The sequence below is a fragment of the Carlito syrichta genome, unplaced genomic scaffold (genome assembly GCF_000164805.1).
Source record: "Carlito syrichta isolate Samal-C Ts95f unplaced genomic scaffold, Tarsius_syrichta-2.0.1 Scaffold311915, whole genome shotgun sequence".
Lineage (NCBI taxonomy): Eukaryota > Metazoa > Chordata > Mammalia > Primates > Tarsiidae > Carlito > Carlito syrichta.
Window position 1 is genome coordinate 227666 of NW_007256011.1, and position 23514 is coordinate 251179.

General features: G+C 49.6%; 2 protein-coding genes across 2 annotated transcripts in view; one reads left to right on the forward strand and one right to left on the reverse strand.

Moving 5' to 3' along the window:
* Positions 1–749, forward strand: part of BARHL1 (BarH like homeobox 1) — an 8250-nt gene extending 7501 nt beyond the window's left edge. The window contains exon 4 of the mRNA XM_008069318.1: positions 374–749. Within this exon, the coding sequence (XP_008067509.1) occupies positions 374–749 (376 nt within the window). The remainder of the gene's footprint in view (positions 1–373) is intronic.
* A 3910-nt stretch (positions 750–4659) lies between these two features.
* The window catches only part of DDX31 (DEAD-box helicase 31), a 74231-nt gene continuing 55376 nt past the window's right edge, over positions 4660–23514 (reverse strand). The window contains exon 19 of the mRNA XM_021718202.1: positions 4660–4896. Within this exon, the coding sequence (XP_021573877.1) occupies positions 4668–4896 (229 nt within the window). The 3' untranslated portion in view covers positions 4660–4667. The remainder of the gene's footprint in view (positions 4897–23514) is intronic.

Genomic DNA, 23514 nt, shown 5'->3' on the forward strand with positions numbered 1-23514 from the left:
CTCTCTTTTTTAAATGTCGAAATAAACTTCGTACAAATGACCAGGCACCTGTCCGCGCTCTGTGGAGCCTCTCCCACTCCCCCTTAAAGACCGCTTCCCTCTCTGGGCACTTGGTTTCCCGCCCCCCGTCCTCATCAGTGACGCACCCTGTCCTCCTTCTCGGCCTCGTCCTGCGGTTCTGTGGAGGGGCCCCCACTGGACTCGCTGGGGCCTTGGGTAGAGGTTTCCCCTCCCGGCCTCAGTCTGCCCATCTCTACAATGAGGCGAGCGCGTCGCTCCCCGCCACCCCTGCTCTCTCTGTCTGGTGTCTCGCTGCTCCCGGACGGTCCCGGGGGCCTGGGCAGGGGTCAGTGCGGGCCTTGCTCGGCTGCAGGCCGGGCTGCGGTGTCCTCACGGAGTCGACTCATCTGGCCGCCATGAGGGCCCCGGCAGCTGGTGACCGGCCCGCCGGGCACGGAGCTGACAGATGGGCTCCGAGGCTGCTCCCCCCATCACTCCCACCCTCTGCCCCGTTGCATGGCCCGCTGGGGCCCAGGAGGCTAGCGGGCAGCCGGGCAGCTCTGGCCTCCCAAACGAGGCCGAAGCCAGCGCGCACCTTCGCGGGGACCCTGACACCACACCTGGTAACCCCCCATCCGCACCTCCTCACCAGGAGTGAGCACCCCAGAGGGGAGCCAGGTCGCCACGTCTGCCCCCTCCCTCCCTGCCGCCAGGCCCGTGGCTCCAGGGTCTCGGGGGAGAGGGCTTAAGACCCGAGTCAGACTTGAGGCCTCCAGTCCACGTTCAAAGGGCCACGGTCACCTCCAGAGACTGTCCCCTCTCCAGGGAGGTGGGCGCAGGTGCTTCCCTGCCACACACCACCTGCAGCTCACTGACCCTCAGGGCTGGGGTTGGGGGCCCAGCAAGCCAAGCCCCCAGTCTGGTTTTACGGCAGGAAGAGGGCTGCCTGGCGGAGGGGGCAGGGGCCGCGTTGACTATAACCCCTCCGAAAACCAGACCCGCAGCCAGGTCTGTTACAGTTTCCTCCCCACCCCCAGCACCCGGCAAGGAGGCTTTTCTTCCCCGGGATGGCGAGGGTATTATTCTAATTTTGCAAAATGCACAGCAGCTAATTAAGTCAAGAAGCCCCTCGGCTTTCGAGTTCTTTTGCATGTGAATGGGGGCTGGTAAATCCCCAGCTCTGGCTGTGGTGGGGGGCGAGGGGGGACTGTCCCCAACTCAGGGTTAATGAAGTGGGAAAGGAGTCTCTCATAGCCTCCTGCAAACAAAACCCCCCATGCAACAAACCCAGCCCAAATCCTACATGGATTGACTTAAACCCAGGGGATAAGTGCTTTAAATTAATCTCATTGAATAAGAATGAGACCAAACAAAACTCTTTAAAATCATATTAAAAATCTATCAAAGGACAACTTGCACTGGTGTGCTTTTCATTTTGTGAGAGTGGAAAAAGGCAGACTCGCGCAACCACCCTTACATTTACACAGCGGCAGTGTAAACCGCAGACACATTCTCAACTATGTAATTGTCCTTGTACCTCCCGGGCGATCTCATAGCTGACATTAATGAAGAACAAGGCTTCCCGACAAGTTCATAATTACAATATTTTAAATTGTCCCGCACATCCCATCTGCAATAATAACTCCGCAACCTTTGCGGTGAGGTGAGTGTCTGCTTTCATTCGCTTAGAAGGCTCGATTGGTTTCTCTGTTCCCAACCCTGGGGCTGAGTGAGCTCTCATTTAAAACAGAAAAAAAGAATGTGAGAGACCCCAACACACAGAACAATAGGGCAGGCCCCTCTCCTGACCCGTCGCCCCCCCCCAAAAAAAACCCCTGCACTCAGCAGGGAGTGGGCAACAAAAGTTTAAAAGAAGTGTAGCTCTCCCAGCCAACCCTCAGTTGCAAAGCTTCAGAAACCAAGAATTGGAGCTGATTTTAAGGGTGCCCCACGGCCCCCATAACTGACAGGCCTTGCTCTGAATTCTTCCTATGGGGGAGCGGATTAAGAGAGAAAGTATAATGGCCATATAGGCGACTTCACAAGACCCGTTAAGAGCCCTTTCCAAACGGGGCGACTTCCCGAGTGGACAAGCCTGACATTTCTGTCTCGAGGAAGCGATGCCTTCCCTTGACTGTGTGGTGGAGGGCCAAGGTGCTAGGCAGGGAGACCACTGGCAGCTGGGAATACACCTGCCCCGAAAGGTCTCATTTACCCCCTCTCCTCCCTGAATCTCACCTCCCATCACTACAGGGGGGAAATATATTAGGAACCCACTGAGCTTTGTGCAAAAATGTCCTTTGTGAGACTTGGTTGGCTTCTTGCTTTTCTGACAGTGGAAGACGCTCCCTGCATTGCATCAACACTGACTTAATCTCTCATCCAGGCTCTTTGCCTCTCAGTGCGTGAGAATGGGGGGCCCCTCTGAAGAGGTGCAGCTGCTAAGGGTTGCAGTCATGAAGCTGTTTCAGATTCCAAAACAGCATTCTACAAGTCCGCTGGGGAGAAAAGCTTTAGGTTGCAACATTCCAATAAATGTCCACATTTCTCTGTGACTTTAAATATGGGAACCAGGCTTATGGCAGAGGCACGAGTAAGTTTGGGGGGGGGGGGGAAGAGGCACGATTAAAAATACACACAAAAATTAGAATATGTACAGTGGAATTAGGCTAGGGCTTTGCCTAATTGGTGCCTGAAAGGTATAATCTGTCAAGAGCCACGATAAGAGAGAGATTTATTTTAAGGTTATTTAAATTTAAATAATATTAACCCTAAATCTGCTAAATCCATGTTTCTTTATTAACTGGGGTAATAGATTGATTCTGCTTAGAAACAGGCCCTTATAGTATCTATGACGAGAAATGCTCACCTAAGAGTTAGCAAATAAAGTGTGTAAGTTTTGATCTTTGGAATTGCAGCCACTCACTTTGCGTGGTTCCAGCACTTCTCTCCCCCCCAGGAATGCACAACTCTGCCAATTCACCCTTTAGTGGAATGAGTACTATGGAAAAAAAGGGAAGGTTTCTCTTTGATCATCCCCAATCACTGGCATTAATCCTGTTTTTCACACAGCTGGGTTTTGTCTATAAAGTTTGATCCCTTCTTTTCTCATCCAAATCATGTGAACCATTACACACAGAAATAAAAGAAAGGTGGCAGATTTGCCCAGAGTCAGTTTGACATGTGCTGCAGGGTTGTTGTTTTATTATAACTATCGTTACAAATTTCACCAAGGGTCCTTATGAGTTCCTATGTGACAGCTGACTCCGAGAAGGTCCAATCGAGAAGTTTCCTCCCGCTGAGGATCAATTCTCACTAGGCTCACACTCGCCCTCACCCTGGAGTCCTGTCTGGTGTGGCGTTGGCTGACATTCACTCACGTCTGGCACGGAGGTGAAGACGCCGATCCCACCCGGTCCCTGCAGAAAGGCCCACCTTGCCAACTCTGCCCACCCTCTCCTGGCCATTGAGCTCATGTGGATCTGGGGGTCTACGCAACACTTCTGCACACGTCCTGTGGAAACCCAAGACGGCTGCACAGTGACTGCAGAGAGAAACGAGCCAGAGCGGAGAGGACAGCAGCAGCGCCTAGACGGTGCGAGGCTCCCAACCCTTCCTCCTTCGGGCCCCTCTGCAAGTGTCCAAATCTTACATTTATTGGGAAATCAATACACTCCAGGGGGCTCTTTCAAACCTTCTAGAAGACACAATGGGGGTGGGGGCAGCTGTGGCCTGGGTCACAATACAAAGACCCCCAGACCTCTCTTGAAGACAAGACAGGATTCGATGGGGGGAAAAAAGCTTGGGACGCTGGAGCCTTTTGACTTCAAAGGCAAGTAATAAAAAGGCAACAGTAAATCAATTAGCCCTGAGAGAGTGAGTTTTCTGAGGACATGAGAGACGGAGCAATGTATGTAAATGCAACATGTTACTGCAGCGCCTTGATCGAAGAAGCAGGAGGGCTTGCGTGGCTGAAGACACCTTGGTATTTTTGACCCAGACCATACACTTTTGGTTCTTTTTAACAAAGCATGACTACATAAAGAAAATTGTTACTTAAAGAAGATTTTTGTTGCTTTGCGTACAAATTCCATTTCAGTTTGTAACATCCTACTTCACAAAACTCATGTCAATTTTTGCATGGATGGGGCTGAAGTCAAGCTGTGAAACTCCTTCAGAGCTGCAGAGGGGAAGGGAAACAGAATGAGACCTGAGCAAGGACAGGAGGGAAGTCTAGATGCAGTGCTGAGGCTTCTAACCCTTCCTCTTTCGGGCCCTCTGCAAGTGGGTTCCAGGGCAGGGGTCAAGTCCCTTCTGGGCTGATGCACAGGGCACGATCATACCACCTCTTGGGGCAGCCCCGTCTTGCCTGGCAAGTTGGCAGCTGGGTGGGGAGCAGGGCCTGGCACCTAAGGAGTCAGAACAGGATGTAAGACACCTTCCTTGGTTACATGGGAGTTTCTGCTGTGCTGCCGCCGCCCCCCCCGGTTTCTATGAGAGCTCCTTTGAGTCTTGGGGACATAGTATTCAGGGAAACGGGGCAGTTATCTTTCCCAAGCTTCCTCTGATGAGAACACGACATCAGTCCGGTGTCACTGGGGCTTCCACAAGTCAAAGTGAGACCTAGTTTTGTAGAGAGTGGTTTTTTAAAAACTTTCTGGGAAGCTTCACCGTCCCTTCGTAAGACCTTTTGGTGTTTTCTTTGTTTTTGCTTTCTTTCCCACAGCCAAGGCAGGGGCCGGCTGCACACCATGCTGTAGGGGCTGGCGGCCAGGCTCTCCACGTTTGTTCTGCTTTTTGACCTTGGCGACACTGGCTTCCAGCCCACTTGAGTATTCTGAACGTAAGATTTCAGCAAGGCGGTGTTTACTCTGGGTCTTCGTACGAAGGTCAGGCCTAAAGAACAGTAACAGCAGAGGGGGAAGATAAACTTTATTATTATTTTTTTTTCTTTCTTATTTGGAAAGAGGCTGAGAGCACAGCAGCTGGTTCTGAGACTGTGAAGCTGACATTTTTGTATTAACAGAAGTACAATCCCTTCAATAGTACTTGTTTTGATATTCTATGCAACAGAAGATTAGATACGGCGCTGACAGATTTTCATAACGGTGGCAAAATATCATGGCATTTTTAAAAGTGAGGCTTTGTTCTGTGTTGTTTTCATGGGAAAAAAAAGAACTACACACCCTCATGCTCTGATGGCAAATGAGGTGTATGATGCAGCAGTTTGCCAAAGGATGGGGAAAAACCCACCTTAAAAACTTGACAACATAAAGCAGTGCAGGCGTGCCCGGAACCCTGATGCAGTTCAAAGCCACTGGACTCCTCCTGGGCAATGGAGAGCCTCGGATTCAGCCCTGAAGGACAGAGCCCCACCAGGCCCACACACACCTACCGTGTCCAAACAGCCAAGGCTGGGGATGTCAGTCAGATCGCTCTTCATTGGCTGAAAAGGCCCTTAAAAACATTTCTGACCGCAGGTCAGGGTCTGCACCTGACCTGAGAATGGCAGGTCGGTGCAGCCCACACAGACCCAGGAGTAAAGGGAGTCTCCCCCTGCCCTAATCTACTTGGAAAGTGCCAAAGGCTGAAAATCAATTTCAGATGTTGAATCATAGGCACTGTTCTCAAAAGACAGCAGTCTCACCATTTGATCAGAAGATCAGAGGAGGAAATTTGTAGATGTTCAATCATACACAAGAAGAATGATCATGAAAATTGAAGAATAAAATGATGTTTCTTAAGACAGGACTTTAACCAAAACAATAATAATAAAATCATTACTGGTACACTGCCAACACTTGCTTGTTGGCAACTCCTTCAACACCAAAACGGTAGTGTGTTAGGATAATAGTGTCATTCAGTTCTTACAAAAAGTGGATGCTACGCTCTACTACTTTATTGACAGTGTTTCCTTTGCTGTAATAATCAGAAGATAAACAACTGAAACTGTGGTCAACATAAATGTAAGAGAATGCCTTTAAAATCCAGGAATTAGACACAAGACTAATGCTGTGCTATTAACCAGAGTGTGAAAGCTTGTCGAATCCCATCATAACTGGGTTCAAGTAATAATACCTGTCTACAATCACACTCCAGAGGACAGTCACACAATGGTGTTTTCCACAGTAACATACAGGAAGAAACACAAAGTCAACCTCTGCTAGGAAAAAAGATTTGAAACAAGGGGGATAATCAGGAGAAAAACTCAGCCTAAGAGTTTCTAGGGTGAGCGTGGGGCAGGGGCAGGATCTCATGAGAGGACCAGAAGCACACATGGAAGACTTTCTGAGTTCTGTGCACAATGATTTATGCACATTATCCCCTCTAATCCTTGGGAGGTGCCATTGTTACCCTCATTAACAGAGAAAAAGGCCAACTTGGCCCCGAGATCACAAGGCAAGTAAGTGCAGAAACAGGTTGTAGGTCCAGGGCAGGGGACTCCTGCCTGCGCCCTTGCCACCAGGCTGCCTGTCCAGAGGAGGGAGGGATTTGCAGGATGAGGCTCAGCAGGAGGGCTCAGCAGGCCCAAGGTGGGAAATGGGCACCCTATGATGTGGGCATCCTTTGTGGTTTTCTGCGGCTGTTTCAGCAGGATGGCGGGGCAGGAGCCGGAGGACTGAGGAGTAAGGCATGGGGAGGATGGAGAGCAGAGCACAGGGTGGAAGGGGGAGGAGCCGGGGCTGGAACTCGGCTGTTGCTCACTGGCTGAGGACATGGAGTAACTCAGGCTCCATGCCTCAGTTTCCTCACTGAGAACCAAGCTCATACGGCTCTGTGAGGACCAGACTAAGGCATATGGTGCTGGATGGTCACTGACATGTGGATGGCAGTCACAGGTGAATGTGAGGACTCTGAGGGCCAGAGATGCCCACACTTTCCCCAGAGCTGTGCAGGAGCTAGGATGGACCCTGCAGCCCCCGCTGGCTAGGCCAGGGCTCTTCTGACAGCAGCCACCACTTCCTCAAGAGCAGCGAGCCTCACCCCGGATGCCTGCCCGTGGGCCTCGGCGTCCCTGGTGGAGGTCTGGGCCGCGGAGGGCTGACATGTGGTCAGGAAGCGGCAGGAGCCGGGCTTGAAGTTGAGAGCACTCAACTCGCTCCACACTGAAGACTGCCAGTTCTCAAGCTCATAGTTTATTTTTAGTCAGGTTACATGACAGACAGAGTGAAAAGGTTCTGACAGGAAGGAATGCTTTTTCTTCCCTCCTGTTTGAAGCCAGGTTCACAATGTGTATAATTTTAAATGTAACAACCTGAGTTTCAAAATATGCAAAATTTCAGTCAAAATATTTTCTCTAGCATAAGCTCTAGCACGTCAATGACTGCTCCTGTTCCCGCTAAAGCAAAATAAACATCCAGAACCTTATCTGGGGGATTGATACACTAATTGCCTACAGAGGGGGTGCAGGCTTTGGAAGCACCTTCCAGCAAGGGCGCTCAGGCAGGCGCCCAGGCTCCAGACTGGCAGGCCACAGACAGAGCCAGGGGCAGGCTCAGAAGCCCACGCAACCTACACAACAGGGCAGACACACACCTCTGTGGACACCACACCACCAGGGCCACTTCCACTGTTCCTGAAGACCTGTCCCTTCACAGACAAGCCCCGCTGGGTCTGGGCAGAGGAAGGCAAGCCTGGTGGGCATGTCGTGGGCACTCGAACAGGGGCAGGATGCTCGGGTTCACATTGTGGGAGCGGATGCCGGAAGGTCGCCTTGGAGATGCCTTACTTGCCTTGGGTTATCAGCGCAACGTATCCTAGCTGTTTCATTGCTTTAGTCAACGTCCTCTCGACTTGGAACGCAAGCCCAGCAGTCCACTAGCTCAGAGGTTCTTGGGGGTCTCACATTTCCCAGAGCCAGACCTTCTCCTTAGGGAAAGAACCTTGGGGCCAACCCTGCAGGGGTTTCGCCTGCTGTCATGACAGCCGCCCCAACAGGATCCACATGTCCCATGGCCAGCTCCCTGACTCATTTTCCTTTGTTCTGAGGCCCAATGCTGGAAAGGCGAAGTGCAGATGGGAAGGTGAACTGTTCTAAACCCGAGCATGCGATGGGCGCTCTGGTCCTCCTTCTGCCAAGGCTGCAGTGCTCCCGGGAACCTGCCAACTCTCTCGCCCTCCTTGCCCCCCACATACCCGTACCCCTCTCCACCCGGCTTCCTGAGCATCCACCGTAGTAATCCTGTAGTTACCAAGCAACAGATCAGTTTATCTAACCACAGGGAACTCCCTGGTAGTGAAGGTTGAATAAACCCCCCCTCGGCTACCAGGCTGGATTACTCAGCAGGACAGGCAGATGCCACTTGCACTGCCAATAAGGTGAAATCACAGCCTCATTAGTAAATCAATATGCCCTGCTATGCTGACCACTGAAGAAGAGCGAGCAGGGCCTTCTCCCGACTTGGTCAACAAATTCATAGGATGATCGTTCCAATGTAAAAGGTTATTTGAACGCAGGTTTGTTAATGGCATTGTCTTATAGGACAGAATTTTTTATTTATGCACTGTTAAGCCCATCAATATGTGTTTTAATGTTTTATGGCTTTAGGGACATTCTTAGAAAAGTCTTCATCCTAGGATTTCAAAAACAGTCAAGTATATTTTTATCTACTCGGCTGTTGTTTCCATCCCATCTTGGTTTTATTTGAATTTATGGTATGATGTGAAGAATGTAACTAATTCTTCCCACTAGTTATTCAAGACAATTATAGAAAAATAACACTTTCCCTCAAGGAATTTTTTTTTTTTTTCGCTGTCTCGCTCTCACCCAGGCTGGAGTGCAGTGGCATGATCACAATGACCATGGCTCATGGCAGCCTCAACCTGCTGGGCTCAGGCGATCCTTTCATTTCAGCAGCCCAAGTATCTGGGACTATAGGCACATGCTACCAAGCTCAGCTAATTTTTTGTACAGAGATGAGGTTTCGCTATGTTGCCCAGTTTGGTCTCAAACTCCAAAGCTCGAGCAATTCTCCTGCCTTGGCCTCCCAAAGTGCTGGGATGACAGCCGTGAGCCACTGTGTCCGGCCCTCTCAAGGTTTTGAAACATACCTCTGAACACTTCCTGCAGGCTATCCTTAAAGAGTAGTCGATGATGATGACGCCATTAGTGGGTTCTACCAAACAGACTAAAACATTTAAGCAAACATTAATTACATGGGTTGTTTGTGGATTAAAATATAGAACAGGTCAAATCACTGCCATTCAAACTGGCTGCATGACTTTTTTTTTTTTTTTTGAGTTGGAGTCTCACTCTGTCGCTCAGACTGGAGTACAGTGGCCGCTCCCGGCCACCGCAGCCTCGACCTGCTGGGCTCCGGCGATCCTTCTGCCTCAGCATTCCGAGTAGCCGGAATTACAGGCATGCGCTACCACGCCCGGCTGATTTTTTGATTTATTGTAGAGATGAGGTCTCGCTGCCCAGGCGGGTCTCGAACCCGCGGGCTCAGGCAATCCACTCACCTCAGCCTCCCAAAGGCGCGGGATTACAGACTGAGCCACCGAGCCCGGCTAACTTTTTTTTTTTTTTTTGAGTTGGAGTCTCACTCTGCTGCTCAGACTGGAGTGCAGTGGCTGCTCCCGGTCACCGCAGCCCCGCCCTGCTGGGTTCCGGCGATCCTTCTGCCTCAGCCTTCCAAGTAGCTGGAACTACAGGCGCGCGCTACCACACCCGGCTAATTTTTTGATGTATTGTAGAGATGAGGTCTCGCCAAGCTGCCCAGGCAGGTCACGAACCCGCGGGCTCAGGCAATTCACTCACCTCGGCCTCCTAAAGTGCAGGATTACAGGCTGAGCCACCGAGCCCGGCTGGCTGCATGACTTTAATAGGTACTGAATTCACTTTTCCAACAACCTTCTGAAATAGGGGCTACTAACATCCCACTTGCTGGTGAAGAAACTGAGGCACAAAGAGGATATGTAGCATGTGCAGGGTCACAAACCAGTAATGCAGGAGCTGGCAATTGAGCCCGTGAAGTCTAACTCTACAACTTAAGCACTTAACTACTGTGCTTGTATGTGTGTGTGTGTTTTAAATAAGGGGCAATCTCCTTGCATGAAATATTTTTAATATAAAAACAATCACATTGTCTCAAAGCTCAAAGACTTTGGAACTGCCAATAAAGTACATCTTAAAAGTACAGGTAGGGCGGCCTCGGTAGCTCAGCCTGTAATCCCAGCACTTTGGGAGGCCGAGGTGAGTGAACTGCCTGAGCCTGCGGATTCAAGACCCGCCTGGGCAACTTGGCGAGACCTCATCTCTATAATAAATAAAAAATTAGCTGGGTGTGGTAGCACGCACCTGTAGTTCCAGCTACTTGGAAGGCTGAGGCGGAAGGATCACCGGAGCCCAGCAGGTCGAGGCTATGGTGGCCGGGAGTGGCCACTGCACTCCAGTCTGGGCGACAGAGTGAGACTCCAACCCCCCCCGCCGCCAAAAAAAAGTACAGGTTGTAGGCTGGGTGCTGTGGCTCATGCCTACAATCCCAGCATTGTGGGAGGCCAAGGTGAGAGGATCGCCTGAGCCCACAGGTTCAAGACCAGCCTGGGCAACTTGGAGAGACCTCATCTCTACAATAAATCAAAAAATTAGCTGGGTATAGTAACCTGTAGTATGGTATGGTAACCTGGGTATGGAACCTGTAGTTTCAGCTACTTAGAAAGCTGAGGTGGAAAGATCGACTGAGCCCAGCACGCTGAGGCTGTGGTTGCCATGAACGTGTTACTGCACTCCAGCCTGGGTGACAGTGAGACTCCAACTCAAAAAAACCCCAAAAAACAAAAAACTTAAAATATTTTTTTAAAAAAGATAACAAGTGAAAAAAAGCAAAAAATTCTAGGATTTGTTCAATCTCATTTTAGACAAATGACAATCTCATCACAGACCCCCTCCCAAAAAAAAAAAAAAAAATCCATATACCCGAGCTTATGAGCAGAGAAAGTCTGAAATATATAGAAAATGTAAACCAAGGTTAACTTGGATTGTAAGCTTATGGGTAATTTTTAAGTATCTCTGTATGTAATTAGAAAAAAATATATTCATTTTAGGGGGAAAAAGCAAATAATAGAATTTTGTCTTATGCTGAAATGCCCAAATATTTTAATTTCTACTAATCAAAAACTTCTCTGCCTTCTGACCTCTAGTTGTTTTTTTTTCTTTTCTGTCACCCAGTATGGAGTATAGTGGCACACCGCTCATGGCCACTGCAGCAACGACCTGCTGGGCTCAGGCGATCCTTCTGCCTCTGCCTTCCAACTAGCTGGAACCACAGGGGCACACTACCATGCTTGGCTAATTTTTTTGCTTTATTTATTTATTTTTTGTTTTTTTTTAGTTGGAGTCTCACTCTGTCGCCCAGACTGGAGTGCAGTAGCATGCTCCTGGCTACCACAGCCTCGACCTGCTGGGCTCTGGCGATCCTTCCACTCAGCCTTCCAAGTAGCTGGAACTACAGGTGAGCACTACCACGCCCAGCTAATTTTTTGTTTTATTGTAGAGATGAGGTCTCGCCAAGTTACCCAGGCAGGTCTCGAATCTGCGGGCTCAGGCAATCCACTCACCTCAGCCTCCCAAACCACAAGATTACAGGCTGAGCCACCGAGTCTGGTTTTTTTGCTTTCTTGTAGAGCCGAACTCTCGAACCCCTGGGCTCAGGCAATCCTTTTGTCTCGGCCTCCCAAAGTGCCACCACACCCGGCCAGTTTGTTTGATTTTGTGAGGGTTTTTTCTCTTATAGTATAGTTAAAACAAACAGGCCAACAGATACAGGATTCCTTAGACAGACTAGGACTGGTAAGTGCTCTTTCATCTGAAAGAGGCTGCTTATAAGCAAATGTTCCAGGGCCCCAGCCAGGACCTGAAGTATTCTGCAGAGGAAGCATGCTCCCACACAGAAGAAACGCCTGGGTTCTAATGATCACAGCAAACAGCGACTTCAGGTGGCTAGGGGCTGAATGAAAGCTTCTACACTCGTGCCTGAGAGGTGTTTTGGTGGCTCTCAGATGACAGGAAGTATACCAAGCAAGTCCAGAGAGAATGTGACAAGTGGTCCCTCTGGTGCACAAGGGAACTGAGGTCATGAATCAGTTGTCATGGATGACTATTTAGCCTACCGAGGGGGGCATGTCACTCAACCTTTTATGGTCAGGGAAGGAAAAGGAATTCTTATCAAAACTTTGAACTTTTGGGTGCTGTTTTGGCAAAGAAGCATGCTGGCCAGCCAATCATTGTAGGGATGTCTTCTCTGTGATTTCTTGGGATCAAACCAAGTCTATCTTCTGTAAAACTATCAGGGCTCCAGAAAATAGTCCACTGCAGGTGAGCCCTGCTGTGACAGTGCGTACTACAGCAAAACTCCTGAGTGGCTTTGCGAACACAGAAGCTGATGAAGAGTAGGTCTCAGCCACAGATCAAAGATCAAGATCTAGAGAGGAACAGGCGCAATGACAGGCAGTACAGATAGAGGGAGTAAAGGCCACTGACGTGATGACTCACTTGCTGCCTGGAAGGTCATGCACAATGAGAGGGAGGAAAGGGACGATATTTAGATATGGCTGATATCTATACATCAAGAGCCGAACCAAATCCCAAACATGGAGGGAACTTTCAGATGATCTGGCCCATGTGACCAAAACTCTTACAGAAGCTCTGTTACAACAGGTGGCAGGTAACAGTGACAGGGATGGGGAGGAGGACCAGAATTCTGATGACCTTGGTTGGAATCCAGTTCTGCCCCTCATCTAGCTGATGACCTTGTAGGGTTATGAAGGTAAAACAAAGCACATTAGAGTGCTCTTCAAACTTTAATTCTCTGTGAAAATATTGTGAACTATTGTTATGATGGAGAAATGCAGGATGAATACGAAAACAGTCAGGTGTATTTGGAACTGGTATGATTGGATACTGAAAATACCAATGGAGACAGACAAGCTTGAGGCAGAATCCTGGCCCCAGGCCAGAGCTCAGCCCTCTGGACCTGTGCTGTTTGACGTTAGTATTGATGACTTGGATATTATGAGACATATTTATCATGTTTGCAGATGAAAGTCTGCAGGGACAGTTACTACACTTGACGACAGAACACCCACAGCACTCCAAGAGACCAAAAGGACAAGCCTAAGATAAAAGGGTGAAATGGAACTGAAAGAGATGGAAGGTCTTGCTCCTAGAAGGTAGGGGGGTTCAGATTATCACCGGTACAGACAGACAAGGATTTATTTAGTTGGCAAGTTTTGACCTGAAAGTAGAGATCGGGGTTCAAATCACAGCTCCACCCTGTGGACAGCAGTGCCACTGCGGGCAGGTACCTCCTCTGTAAAACAGGGCTAACACCATGATCGTGGGAGGACCACGGCTTCACATGTCACAGAGGGCAGTGCCTGCCTGCTGCTGAATGGCACGTCAGCGGTGGCCACCATCCCTGCTGCTACCATCACCCATTAACAGAAGTGACCACCCCACACAACTCGCTGCGCAGTCTCTACTGCACATGTCATGAACCAGACTTGGAAAACGCAAGACCCTCTGAATAGGGGTCCCGGCACTGTCCCGTGCAGGTCCTGGAGCTTATTCTCTAAGTCTGACCAAGGTCCTTTCTCTAAGTCCAAGATGATTAACTCACAAAAGGATTAAATGAGCTCATGTACCAATGCACTTGGCACAGTGTGTGTTGCAAAGGCACTCATTCAATGCTGACTACTATTATTATTACTGGGGAGGAAGTGAGGCGCCATTGGCATGTACCTGACACAATCTGTGGGCCAGGCACTGGTCTAAGCAATGACAACACCACCTCACATTTCTATGCTTCCATGCTTGCAAATCACGTTCACACAGCATTTGAATCTCACAGAGACCAGGCGGTGGAAATATGACCAAAGGGCAGAAAATGAAAGTGGTCAGTTCTGGCTCATTCCCAGAATGAGGGCAGGGGACCCACAATGGGGAGAGGAGTCCTGAGGCTGCACGCCCTGGGATGCTAGGAGTGTTGAAGCCGAGCACACCAACCAGAGCAGCAGCAAAGGCATCCACAGGACCAGGCCTGAGCCAGGCAGTGCAGAAGAAAAGACTATGAAGTTTCTGCTTCTTATTTGCCAGTCAGAGAGACGAAGTGGGGCAGGGCAGAGGAACCAGTGTTCATGAGACACCCACTCGAAGCCCAGCACCTAGCTAAAATTCACACATTTGTTATCTTTCTCCTCACTCCACACAGTGGCCCTATACTGTACTACCACTCTACAGGGAGGCTGTTGCTGACAGCTAGGGTTAGGACCAAACCAGGAAAGTCTGACTTCAAAGCTCAAGCTTCTCTTATTATGCCCTTCTGCTTCTAGACCAGGAGGAAGCTACAGAAAAAGTCAGATCCAAATCTTGCCTACTATTGTGTCTTCTCAAAGATGTTCCAAGAATTGCCCCAATGGACATAAAGCTGCCACAAGCTACTCCAGGCTTGGCTACTCTGACAGTTTCTTTTTTCTTTTTTTGAGTTGGAGTCTCACTCCATTACCCAGGCTGGAGTGCATTGGCATGCTCATGGCCACCCCAGCATCAACCTGCTGGGCTCAGGCGATCCTTCTGCCTCATATTCCTAGTAGTCAGAACTACAGGTGCAAGCTACCATGCCCAGCTAATTTTTTTTAAATTTATTGTAGAGATGAGGTCTCGCCAAGTTGCCCACACTGGTCTCGAACTCGTGGGCTCAGGCAATCCCCTCACCCTGGCCTCCCAAAGTGCTGGAATGACAGGCTTGAGCCACTGCACTCGGGCTACTCTGACAGGTTCAAACCAAATTCTTTCATATCCGCAACAAAAATATCTCCTACTTGAAGTCCACTTCTTTGGTTACATGAAGAATTATCTGCTCACGGAAAACAGGGTTCATGTACTTGTTACTTCACCCAATACTGATTCTAGAAACCAACAGTTTCCGAACAGTGCATGTGAGAGCGCAAATGAGGGGAGTGGCTAAGAGCCTTGGCTCCGGGATCCCTCAGAGCCCCATGACTGCGTCATGAGGATGTTGCCTTCGTCATGGGACCAGGGGAGGTCTCAGTGAGATAATGTGCATGAGGGACTCTGCACAGTACAGGACACACATAAGCCCCTAAAAGAGATGCTGCTGCTGCCACCCCCAAAGCTTAAAACTGACACGCCCCAAGTGTCACACTGTCACTCTGGGATGCTGGTTCTCAAAGTGCCACCTTCTTCTTGACTATTAAGGAGTTAGCACACGACATATCAGACTGTTGCTATAATATCAGGACCTGAGTGATGACATCTGAAAAAGAACTGAAGTCATCGTATAGGTTGTAACAAGATGGAAAGGCTGGAGCATCATTAAAATAAAGAGTGTGGATGGGCCGGGGACACACATCTTCCTACTGCAGAAAGCAGCCCCATGGATGCAGAGTCAGATGAGAAGACAGAGAGCAGGCAGTTGGCTCTAACATGGGAGGGGTCTGGGGTGACTAAAACTGCTCTGTGTGCAGCCAGGGGAGGCCTGGGGAACTGTCATTGTCATGTTCTGTCTTTTTTTTTTTTTGAGTTGGAGGCTCACTCTGTCACCCAAGCTAGAGTGCAGTGGCTACCTTCCAGGTAGCTGGAACTACCAGCACATGCCACCACGCCTGACTAATTTTTTGAGGTATTGTAGAGACAAGGTCTTGCCAAGTTGCCCAGGCTGGTCCCAAACCCTTGCGCTCAGGCAATCCTCTCATCTCCTCCCAAAGTGCTAGGATTACAGGCATGAGCCACCGTGCCCAGCTATCACGTTCTTTCTTGAGTTCTCAAATGATAGGAACTAGAAGAGCTCTGAGCAAGGACAGCCCATGGAAGAGCGGGTTCTCTCCTGTTGCATGCAGCCTTCTCTGGTGTCCACTGGTTTGGGCTAGGCCAGTCACATTGTCTAATTCCAGCGCCTGGCCAGCTCCAGCAGCGAGAGCCACCATCTCAGACATCCTCCCAGGAGAGGCCAGCTGGTTCCTGTTCTTTGTTGTCGGCCCGACTGCATGACTGAAAGCACACCCTGTGGTTCCCGCTGTCTACAGGTGACCCAGGTGTGGAGGCAGTGCCGGGTCACTGTGAAATCCCTCTAATCACCTCATTAGCTGGGTGGGGACGCGGGTGTGTTTTGTTCCACAAGGAGGCAGAAAGCTGGTAATTGCCAGTGTCAGATAGAAAAAAATAGTGGTAGGAGCGAAAGGCCAGATGTAAAAAGCTGCATGTGCACAGCTGTAATTAAGCCAGAGCCTGCAAGGAAGGCCCGGCAGCGCCTGATGGCAGAGTGGAGGGAGGAACCGACACTGGATTTGCACTGGGAGCATCAAGAGAGGAAGGGGCATAGCCCGTTTGGAGCCGCCCATGAACACATGAGTGAAGGCAATGATCAACAGATGAGTCCATCTGACAAGCCATCCCCAAGTGAGTCTATGCTGGGTGCTCTCCACCCAGAAGACACCAGTCACCTTTCCTGTCCCTTGGTGCAGAGTTCACTCTTCTCTTCAGTACAAAAGCCCTAACGAGCTAATCCAGTAAAGCCTTCAAAGTCACCCACCTGACCTCCCTTGACAGAGGGCCCTTTAGAACAAGCTGTGATCTGTCATCTGTGTGGCTCACCCAGAATCTGTGTTAAATTATTACTTACTGCTGGGAGTGATGGCTCACAACTATAATCCCAGCACTTTAGGAGGCTGAGGTGAGAGGATTGCCTGAGCCTGTGGGTTTGAGACCAGCCAGGGCAACATGGTGAGATCTCATCTTTACAACAAAGTCAAGAAATTAGCTGGGCATGGTGCTGCATGCCTGTAATTCCAGCTACTTGGAAGGCTGAGGGAGAAGGACTGCCTGAGCCCAGTAGGTCGAGGCTGCAGTGGCTGTGAGCAGCGTGCCACCTGCCTCCAGCATGGGCGACAGAGCGAGATTCTGTGACTCAAAAAAAATTACTATTTATTCATCCCAACTCACCTTTAAGCCTCAGTTATGTCTGGCCAGCACCTTACTGCCCTACCGTGTGAAGGAGGACACCCCCTCATCTTCTCCGAGGACTACATTCTTTCAAATTCCCAGGGGTGGTTCCTAGGTCATGTTCATTATCACCTCTATCTCACTCTTCTTGATTTCACATTGTACTGGGTTAGGGTGTGGGCATCTGCATTTTCACCCCTCAATAGATTTTTGAGAGCAAACCCTGTTCCCCACACAGGCACCTGTCCGCACAGCTCCTGCCAATGGCCCATTTCTCTCTGGTCTTCAGAAAGGCCAAGGGATCTGACCCTGCCTGGAGCCTACTCTGATCTTGCTGGGTGAGGTGGAGATCCCACTCCTGAGCCTGCTTCTCATCTATGTTCGAGGGCTGATCTCCATGCTGCTTCTCCCTAAGAACAGAACCAGAGGTGGGCCATGAGCAGAGGACACTATCCTCCCTGGCCCCACACTTGTTCTCTTTCGGACAGAGGGACCTAAAAGTGGCCCTTGGGACTCTCGGAGACAACTGCCCCACTAGTCAGGTTTGTTGTTTTCTAGGTTCGCTCTATAATAAAGAGGGATTTGCCTCTTTTTCATGTCAGAACAATTCCTTTTTTCCTTTCTTTCCCCGTATGCACTTCCTCCTGAAATTATAGAACACCTTCAGGTTCTACTCATCTATTCAAAAGTATTTACTGAGCGCTTATCATGTGCCAGGTACCACAGTAGGTGCTGGGGATTCTGGTTGAGTATCCCAAATCCGAAACCTGAAGTCCTCCAAAATCCTAAACTTTTGGCCAGATGCAGTGGCTCATATCTATAATCCCAGCACTTTGAGAGGCCGAAGTGAGAGGATTGCCTGAGCCCATGGGTTTGAGCCCAGCCTGGGCAGCTTGGTGAGACCTCATCTCTACAATAAATCAAAAAACTAGCTGGGCATGTGCCTGTAGTTCCAGCTACTCGGAAGGCTAAGGCAGAAGGATCGCCTGAGCTCAGCAGGCCGAGGCTGCAGTGGCCAGGAGCGTGCCACTGCACTCTAGACAGGGCAACAGAGTGAGACTCCAACTCAACAACAACAACAAAAAAATCCCAAACTTAGCCAGGCTCGGTGGCTCAGCCTGTAATCCCAGCACTTTGGGAGGCTGAGGTGAGTAGATTGCCTGAGCCTGCGGATTCGAGACCCGCCTGGGCAGCTTGGCGAGACCTCATCTCCATAATAAATCAAAAAATTAGCCAGGCGTGGTAGCGCGTGCCTGTAGTTCCAGCTACTTGGAAGGCTGAGGCGGAAGGATTGCCGGAGCCCAGCAGGTCAAGGCTGCGGTGGCCGGGAGCAGCCACTGCACTCCAGTGTGGGTGACAGAGTGAGATTCCAACTCAAAAAAAAAAAACAACCAAAAACAAAAACACAAACTTTTGAGTAGTGCTGGCGTTGGAGCATTTCAGATTTTGGATTTGGGATGCTCACCTGGTAAGTATAATGCAAATATTCCAAAATCTAATATCTGAAACACATCTGGCACCAAGCATCTTGGATAAGGGAAACTAAACCTGTACAATGAGCACAAACCAGACAGAGTTTCTACTCTGGGCAGCGCTTGAGAGGGACAGATGCTAACCACACATACAAATAGCATAAATGGATATGAAACTGCTACGACGACAGTACAGGGCTGGGGCAGAGGTATGAGGATTTTTGCCTGGCCAGGCAGGTCAGGAAAGGCTTCCTTGAGGAAGAGCTGGAGCAACCAAGGTGAGCAGGAGGGGGAGGGGCCCAGGGCCCAGGCCCAGGCCATGGTCAGGCGGAGGCCCTGAAGGAAGGGGGTAACAAATGAGGCCAAAAGGTCAGCCAAGGTCAGGCCATGAGGGGCCTTGTGAAGGGGGTTTGTTGTGGTTTGTCTCAATCAGTAGAGTAATGGGATGTCACTGAAAGGCCACGGTGAGATGGATGAGGGGTGTGGGCCCCGACTGGCTGTGGAGCAGGGCCGGCAGGAAGACTCGGCAGGAGATGGCTTCAGAGGTTTGGGTGAAGTGAGGGCTGACAGTCGCTGTTCATGAGGACAACGCTCGGGAAGCTAAGGGGAGAGGCCAATTCAAGGAAGGTGGAGAGATCGGCAGTGCTGGCCACTGCTGAGAGATGGAGTGACAGCACTGACTCAGGTGCGGTGGAATTAAACGGAGACGTCCTCGTGTTTCCAAGTGTGGCTGTGTCCAGCCTCTCAGCTCGTGTTTGGCCAATTTGTCTTTCTGCAGAATGCTAACTGGCTCGATGAAATCAAGAAAATTTTCACAGTGGGCAAGATTCCAGCTTTGCCTCAGCTAATTAAGTGATATTAGGGAGGTTGTAAATGCCACGTAAAAGTTGGCAGGCAAGCTGCTCTAGTGAAGAGAATATTGCTTTACAGGGACATGCAGCTGCAGCTTCTTAATGCTAGTCTTTGAGGGACCCAGCTCCGTGTTTTCAAGGTTGTTCCTGATAAGAAAAGTTCAAGGGTGCTAAAAGGTTGCCAGTAACTACACTGTTTGCTCTCTCAGTTCCAGGGGTTCCTGGAAGAAGGACAGAGGCGAGGAGGAAGAAGCAACACAATAACATGGTCATTGCCTTATGGCTGAGGGCTGTCTAGTCATTGCCAGACTCTGTTGATGCTTTCTACCCATCCTCTGTCGAACCCCCAGGATAAAAGAGTGGCCTGAGCACCTCCCTTTGAGAGGCGAGGGACTCGAAGCAGAGACAGTGAGCGACTTGCCCAAAGGCACACAGATTATAAGTGGCTCAGCCAGGATCCGATCCAGACATCTGTGTGCACCAAACTCAGGCTTCTGGGGTGACGCTCCCAGAAATCAGCACTTAAGAAACAAGGGATGGGCAAGGGAGGGGGCTAATGGGAGTATAGACTTCTCATGTGAGAGAGCTGTGCCATGCAGTAAGCTCTTACCAATTGTCTAACAATTACTGGACAAGCGAGCGTAAGAGTTACAGAAAACAACATGGCTTAGGCCTTAAAAGATGAAAAATGCCCAAACCTGGAGCTTCCCAACCTCTCTAATTTGAACTTCAGTGATGAAGTATTTGCAATCATTCCGTTGGGAGAAATCTGATCACTTGTGTCCTATCTATGGAGGAGGGTTGACTGGCGTGTATGATTTCCATGAGAATGCTTGTTTTAGAAAAGAAACAACTTCTAGGTCTTCAGGAGTACAGAGGTTAAGGAAATGCACTCTGCTGCTGGGGATTGGTATTGCCTTGAGGTCACACCCAGACTGATCAGCCTGCTGAGTACCAAGTAGCAAGGGATGAGGGAGCCCAACTTTAGACTGTTTGCCTCATTTGGTAAAACAGGGAATTATCAGGTAACATTTTAGCTAGGCTGGTTTGAGAAAATGTACACAAAACTATTTCCTTTAAGAAGAGTCAACAGCTGGGCTCGGTGGCTCAGCCTGTAATCCCAGCATTTTGGGAGGCTGAGGTGAGTGGACTGCCTGAGCCCGCGGGTTCGAGACCCACGTGGGCAACTTGGTGAGACCTCATCTCTACAATAAATCAAAAAATCACCCGGGCGTGGTAGCGCGCGCCTGTAGTTCCAGCTACTTGGAAGGCTGAGGCAGAAGGATCGCCGGAGCCCAGCAGGTCAAGGCTGCGGTGGCCGGGAGCGGCCACTGCACTCCAATCTGGGCAACAGAGCGAGACTCCAACTCAAAAAAAAAAAAAAAGAATAGTCAATAATTCAGATTGTTGTTCCTCTACTAATTTTAAAAGGAGGGAGCTGAGAACAGGAACAAAATTAGGGAATGACTGATAATGAAGACATTTCTGGGATCTAAGAATGGCAACAAAAAGACACAGGTGGCAGAAGCCACCGGTAAAACCAGTCTTATGTAGCTGTAAACGAAATTATCTAGGCAAAGGTGAGTACTTGGGCATAGCATGTAATTCACATGAGATAAGGTGGTTTAAAAAAGCAGACTCGCTCTTTCATGTTGTCCCAATAACTCTGAGATCCTAAGACACATTCATGTCTATACTTCTGAACCATCTTTCAGAGTGTCAGACAGATGCGAGACAGTAGCCCTCTTGAACGTGCCTGCCCACGGTTCCTGGACACTCTCTACTTGTGTGTGCGACTGTCTAGACAGACCGACACGCCCTGGCTGGCAACACAGCTCTGCCTCTCCTAGCAGACAGTGCCGGGTCTCAGCAGTTCTGGGAAAGATGGAGATTTTGGAAGAATATGTTACATTGACTTCTCAAGAACGGCTGAATCTACATAGCTTCAAAATAAGAACTGCATTTCACGGAAGGCAAATGCTGTTTTCGTGATGGATGTTGCTAAGGGGCCATTCAATATTTTACCAACAGCACCAGCTACCTGTGTACGTGTGTATGTCAGTGTTTGGGGCGGGGGCCTGTTTTGGCAGGTTTGTGTCAGAAGAGTTTTTGTGGCTATGACTGTATTTCCGTGTGTAGGGGAAAGATATTTAGTGTTTACTTTTAGAACCGAGGACTGAAAAAGTCAACAGAAGTCGGGTTATTAAGATCTCATTTGGGGACATTAACTCTTCTCTTTTTCTGAAAAGTGGTCGTGTAAAAGAAAAACGGCGATATAAGAAATGAAATGGCCCTTCGTCATTGCATGGAGATGCCTAAGCCTCTCCTCACCCAACATGCCCTCGGCTCACATCTTAACACCAGTTTGAACTCCCTGCTTGGTATCTGACAGGTGAGCCTTCTGCGTGCAGTCTGATAGATTTGGTTTGCAGATATCACAGGTTTGCACATAATACATAATTATTCTAGGCAGTAAACACCGTAAAATGGAATGCAGAGCAGTTTAGAGAATTTGGTGCCATTATCTTATTCACTCATACAAAACATAAGGAACCCATTCTCTTTCTTGACAGATGGATTTCAGAGGAGACGTTTCGGCTTAGAACAATCATCGTGGCCGCGGCTAAACTCTCGCACTTGGTGGGGTTTAAACGGACTTTTCTTCCAGTCCTCAAAAAGCAGCAACTGGCATTTGCTCGAGCCCTGACTGAGGTGTGGAAAATCTGTCAAGTTTTCTCTGCCGCTTACCCTGACCACAATTATACGGTCCATGTGCAGATTAGCTGCAAAGTCATTCCTCCTCCAGGAGTGACAAGATTTCCCCAAATAAAAAAAGGTACCCACTGTATCCTCAAGTGCCCGTCTGCCTTAGACAGGCAGGGGTGGGGGAGGATGTAAGGACTGTGGGGAGAAATGCCTTCAAAAGAAAGGCATAACAACGGGAAAAGTAGCTGTAACAGAGTGGGGACATGGCAAGAACAGAGAGCAGCATTGTCACGGGCAGAGTAATCCTATGACACACTGCTGTCACTCACGGCCCGGCTCCCTGCCGCGCCAGCCAGACATCAAAGGCTGCCCCATACCATCTTACATGCTCTTTATCGGCTAATCAGCCCATTCTTCCCTAAATAAAGCCCTGTTAAATCCCCTGCTCACAGGGGTATAGTGGTCTTGGTGCCCATCTGCCAGCGAGGGTCAGCTGAGGCAGGAGGGAGCGGGCTGCTCTCTCCCTAGCGGCTTCTCAAGGTAAGGACAATGCTGTTTCCAGCTCCCCCTCCTCAGCACCTCCCGCTCGGCTTTCCAGGATCTGGTAGGAGCTGAGGGCACCGGTCTGCAGAGCTGCTATCTGGATTAACACTTGCTAATGAAATTTCCAGTCATAAAGGTAGATCATCTGCTAACCAGGAAATGTTGGGACTGCATTTATTTTCAGAGAGAGAAATAAACAAAGATGGGTTTCTTAACAGTAATCCAGGGGCAGGGCTACTCCTACCTTCTCAAAGTGTCAACGTTTTAGGGATGGTGACAAAATGCTCAGGCTTCCGATGATGAGGCCACTGTCAGATGTGACTGGGAGGGCCGCTGGTTTCACCACACACACAGAAGCAAAGCCAGCATGCACAGACACCAGCGACAGCAAATCCGCAGGCAGGACCCCAACTCTTGAGACCCTGCCTGAAATCCTGGCCAGCCACGTGTGCCTGGAGTAGAACCGAGGCGTCTTCACCCCATGGGAAAAGGACTCGACCTTTCCCCAGGGTGGGCAGCCTGGGGAAAACCAGAGCTGGGGGTGCCCACTCTCCCCCAGGCACGGGAGAAGCTGTTTACATCTGCCACGCAGCACGACTGGTGCACTGTCCTGTGTGAGTTATTAATATCAGAAAAAAAGCCAAGCATCTTAAAAAAACCCAAACGGGGACTAGAGTTAGGCAACACTGTGTCCGTCACAAGAGCCTGTGGTGCCAAGTCCCCAGCCAGGACAGGTTGGATATCTCTGAATCTTAACTCACCTGCTTTCTAGCTCTCCAGTGTAAGGAGCTTCACCTGTAAGGTCCTGTGTGGTTATACACACCACCTGCTTTTGACTCTCAAAATGGTCTTGTGAAGTAACAAAAATCATGAATTTTCTTCTCCCTTCTGTAGTTGAGGAGGCTCTGAGTCATTAAGAAAAGAAATGGCCAGGCTCGGTGGCTCAGCCTGTAATCCCGCGCCTTTGGGAGGCTGAGGTGAG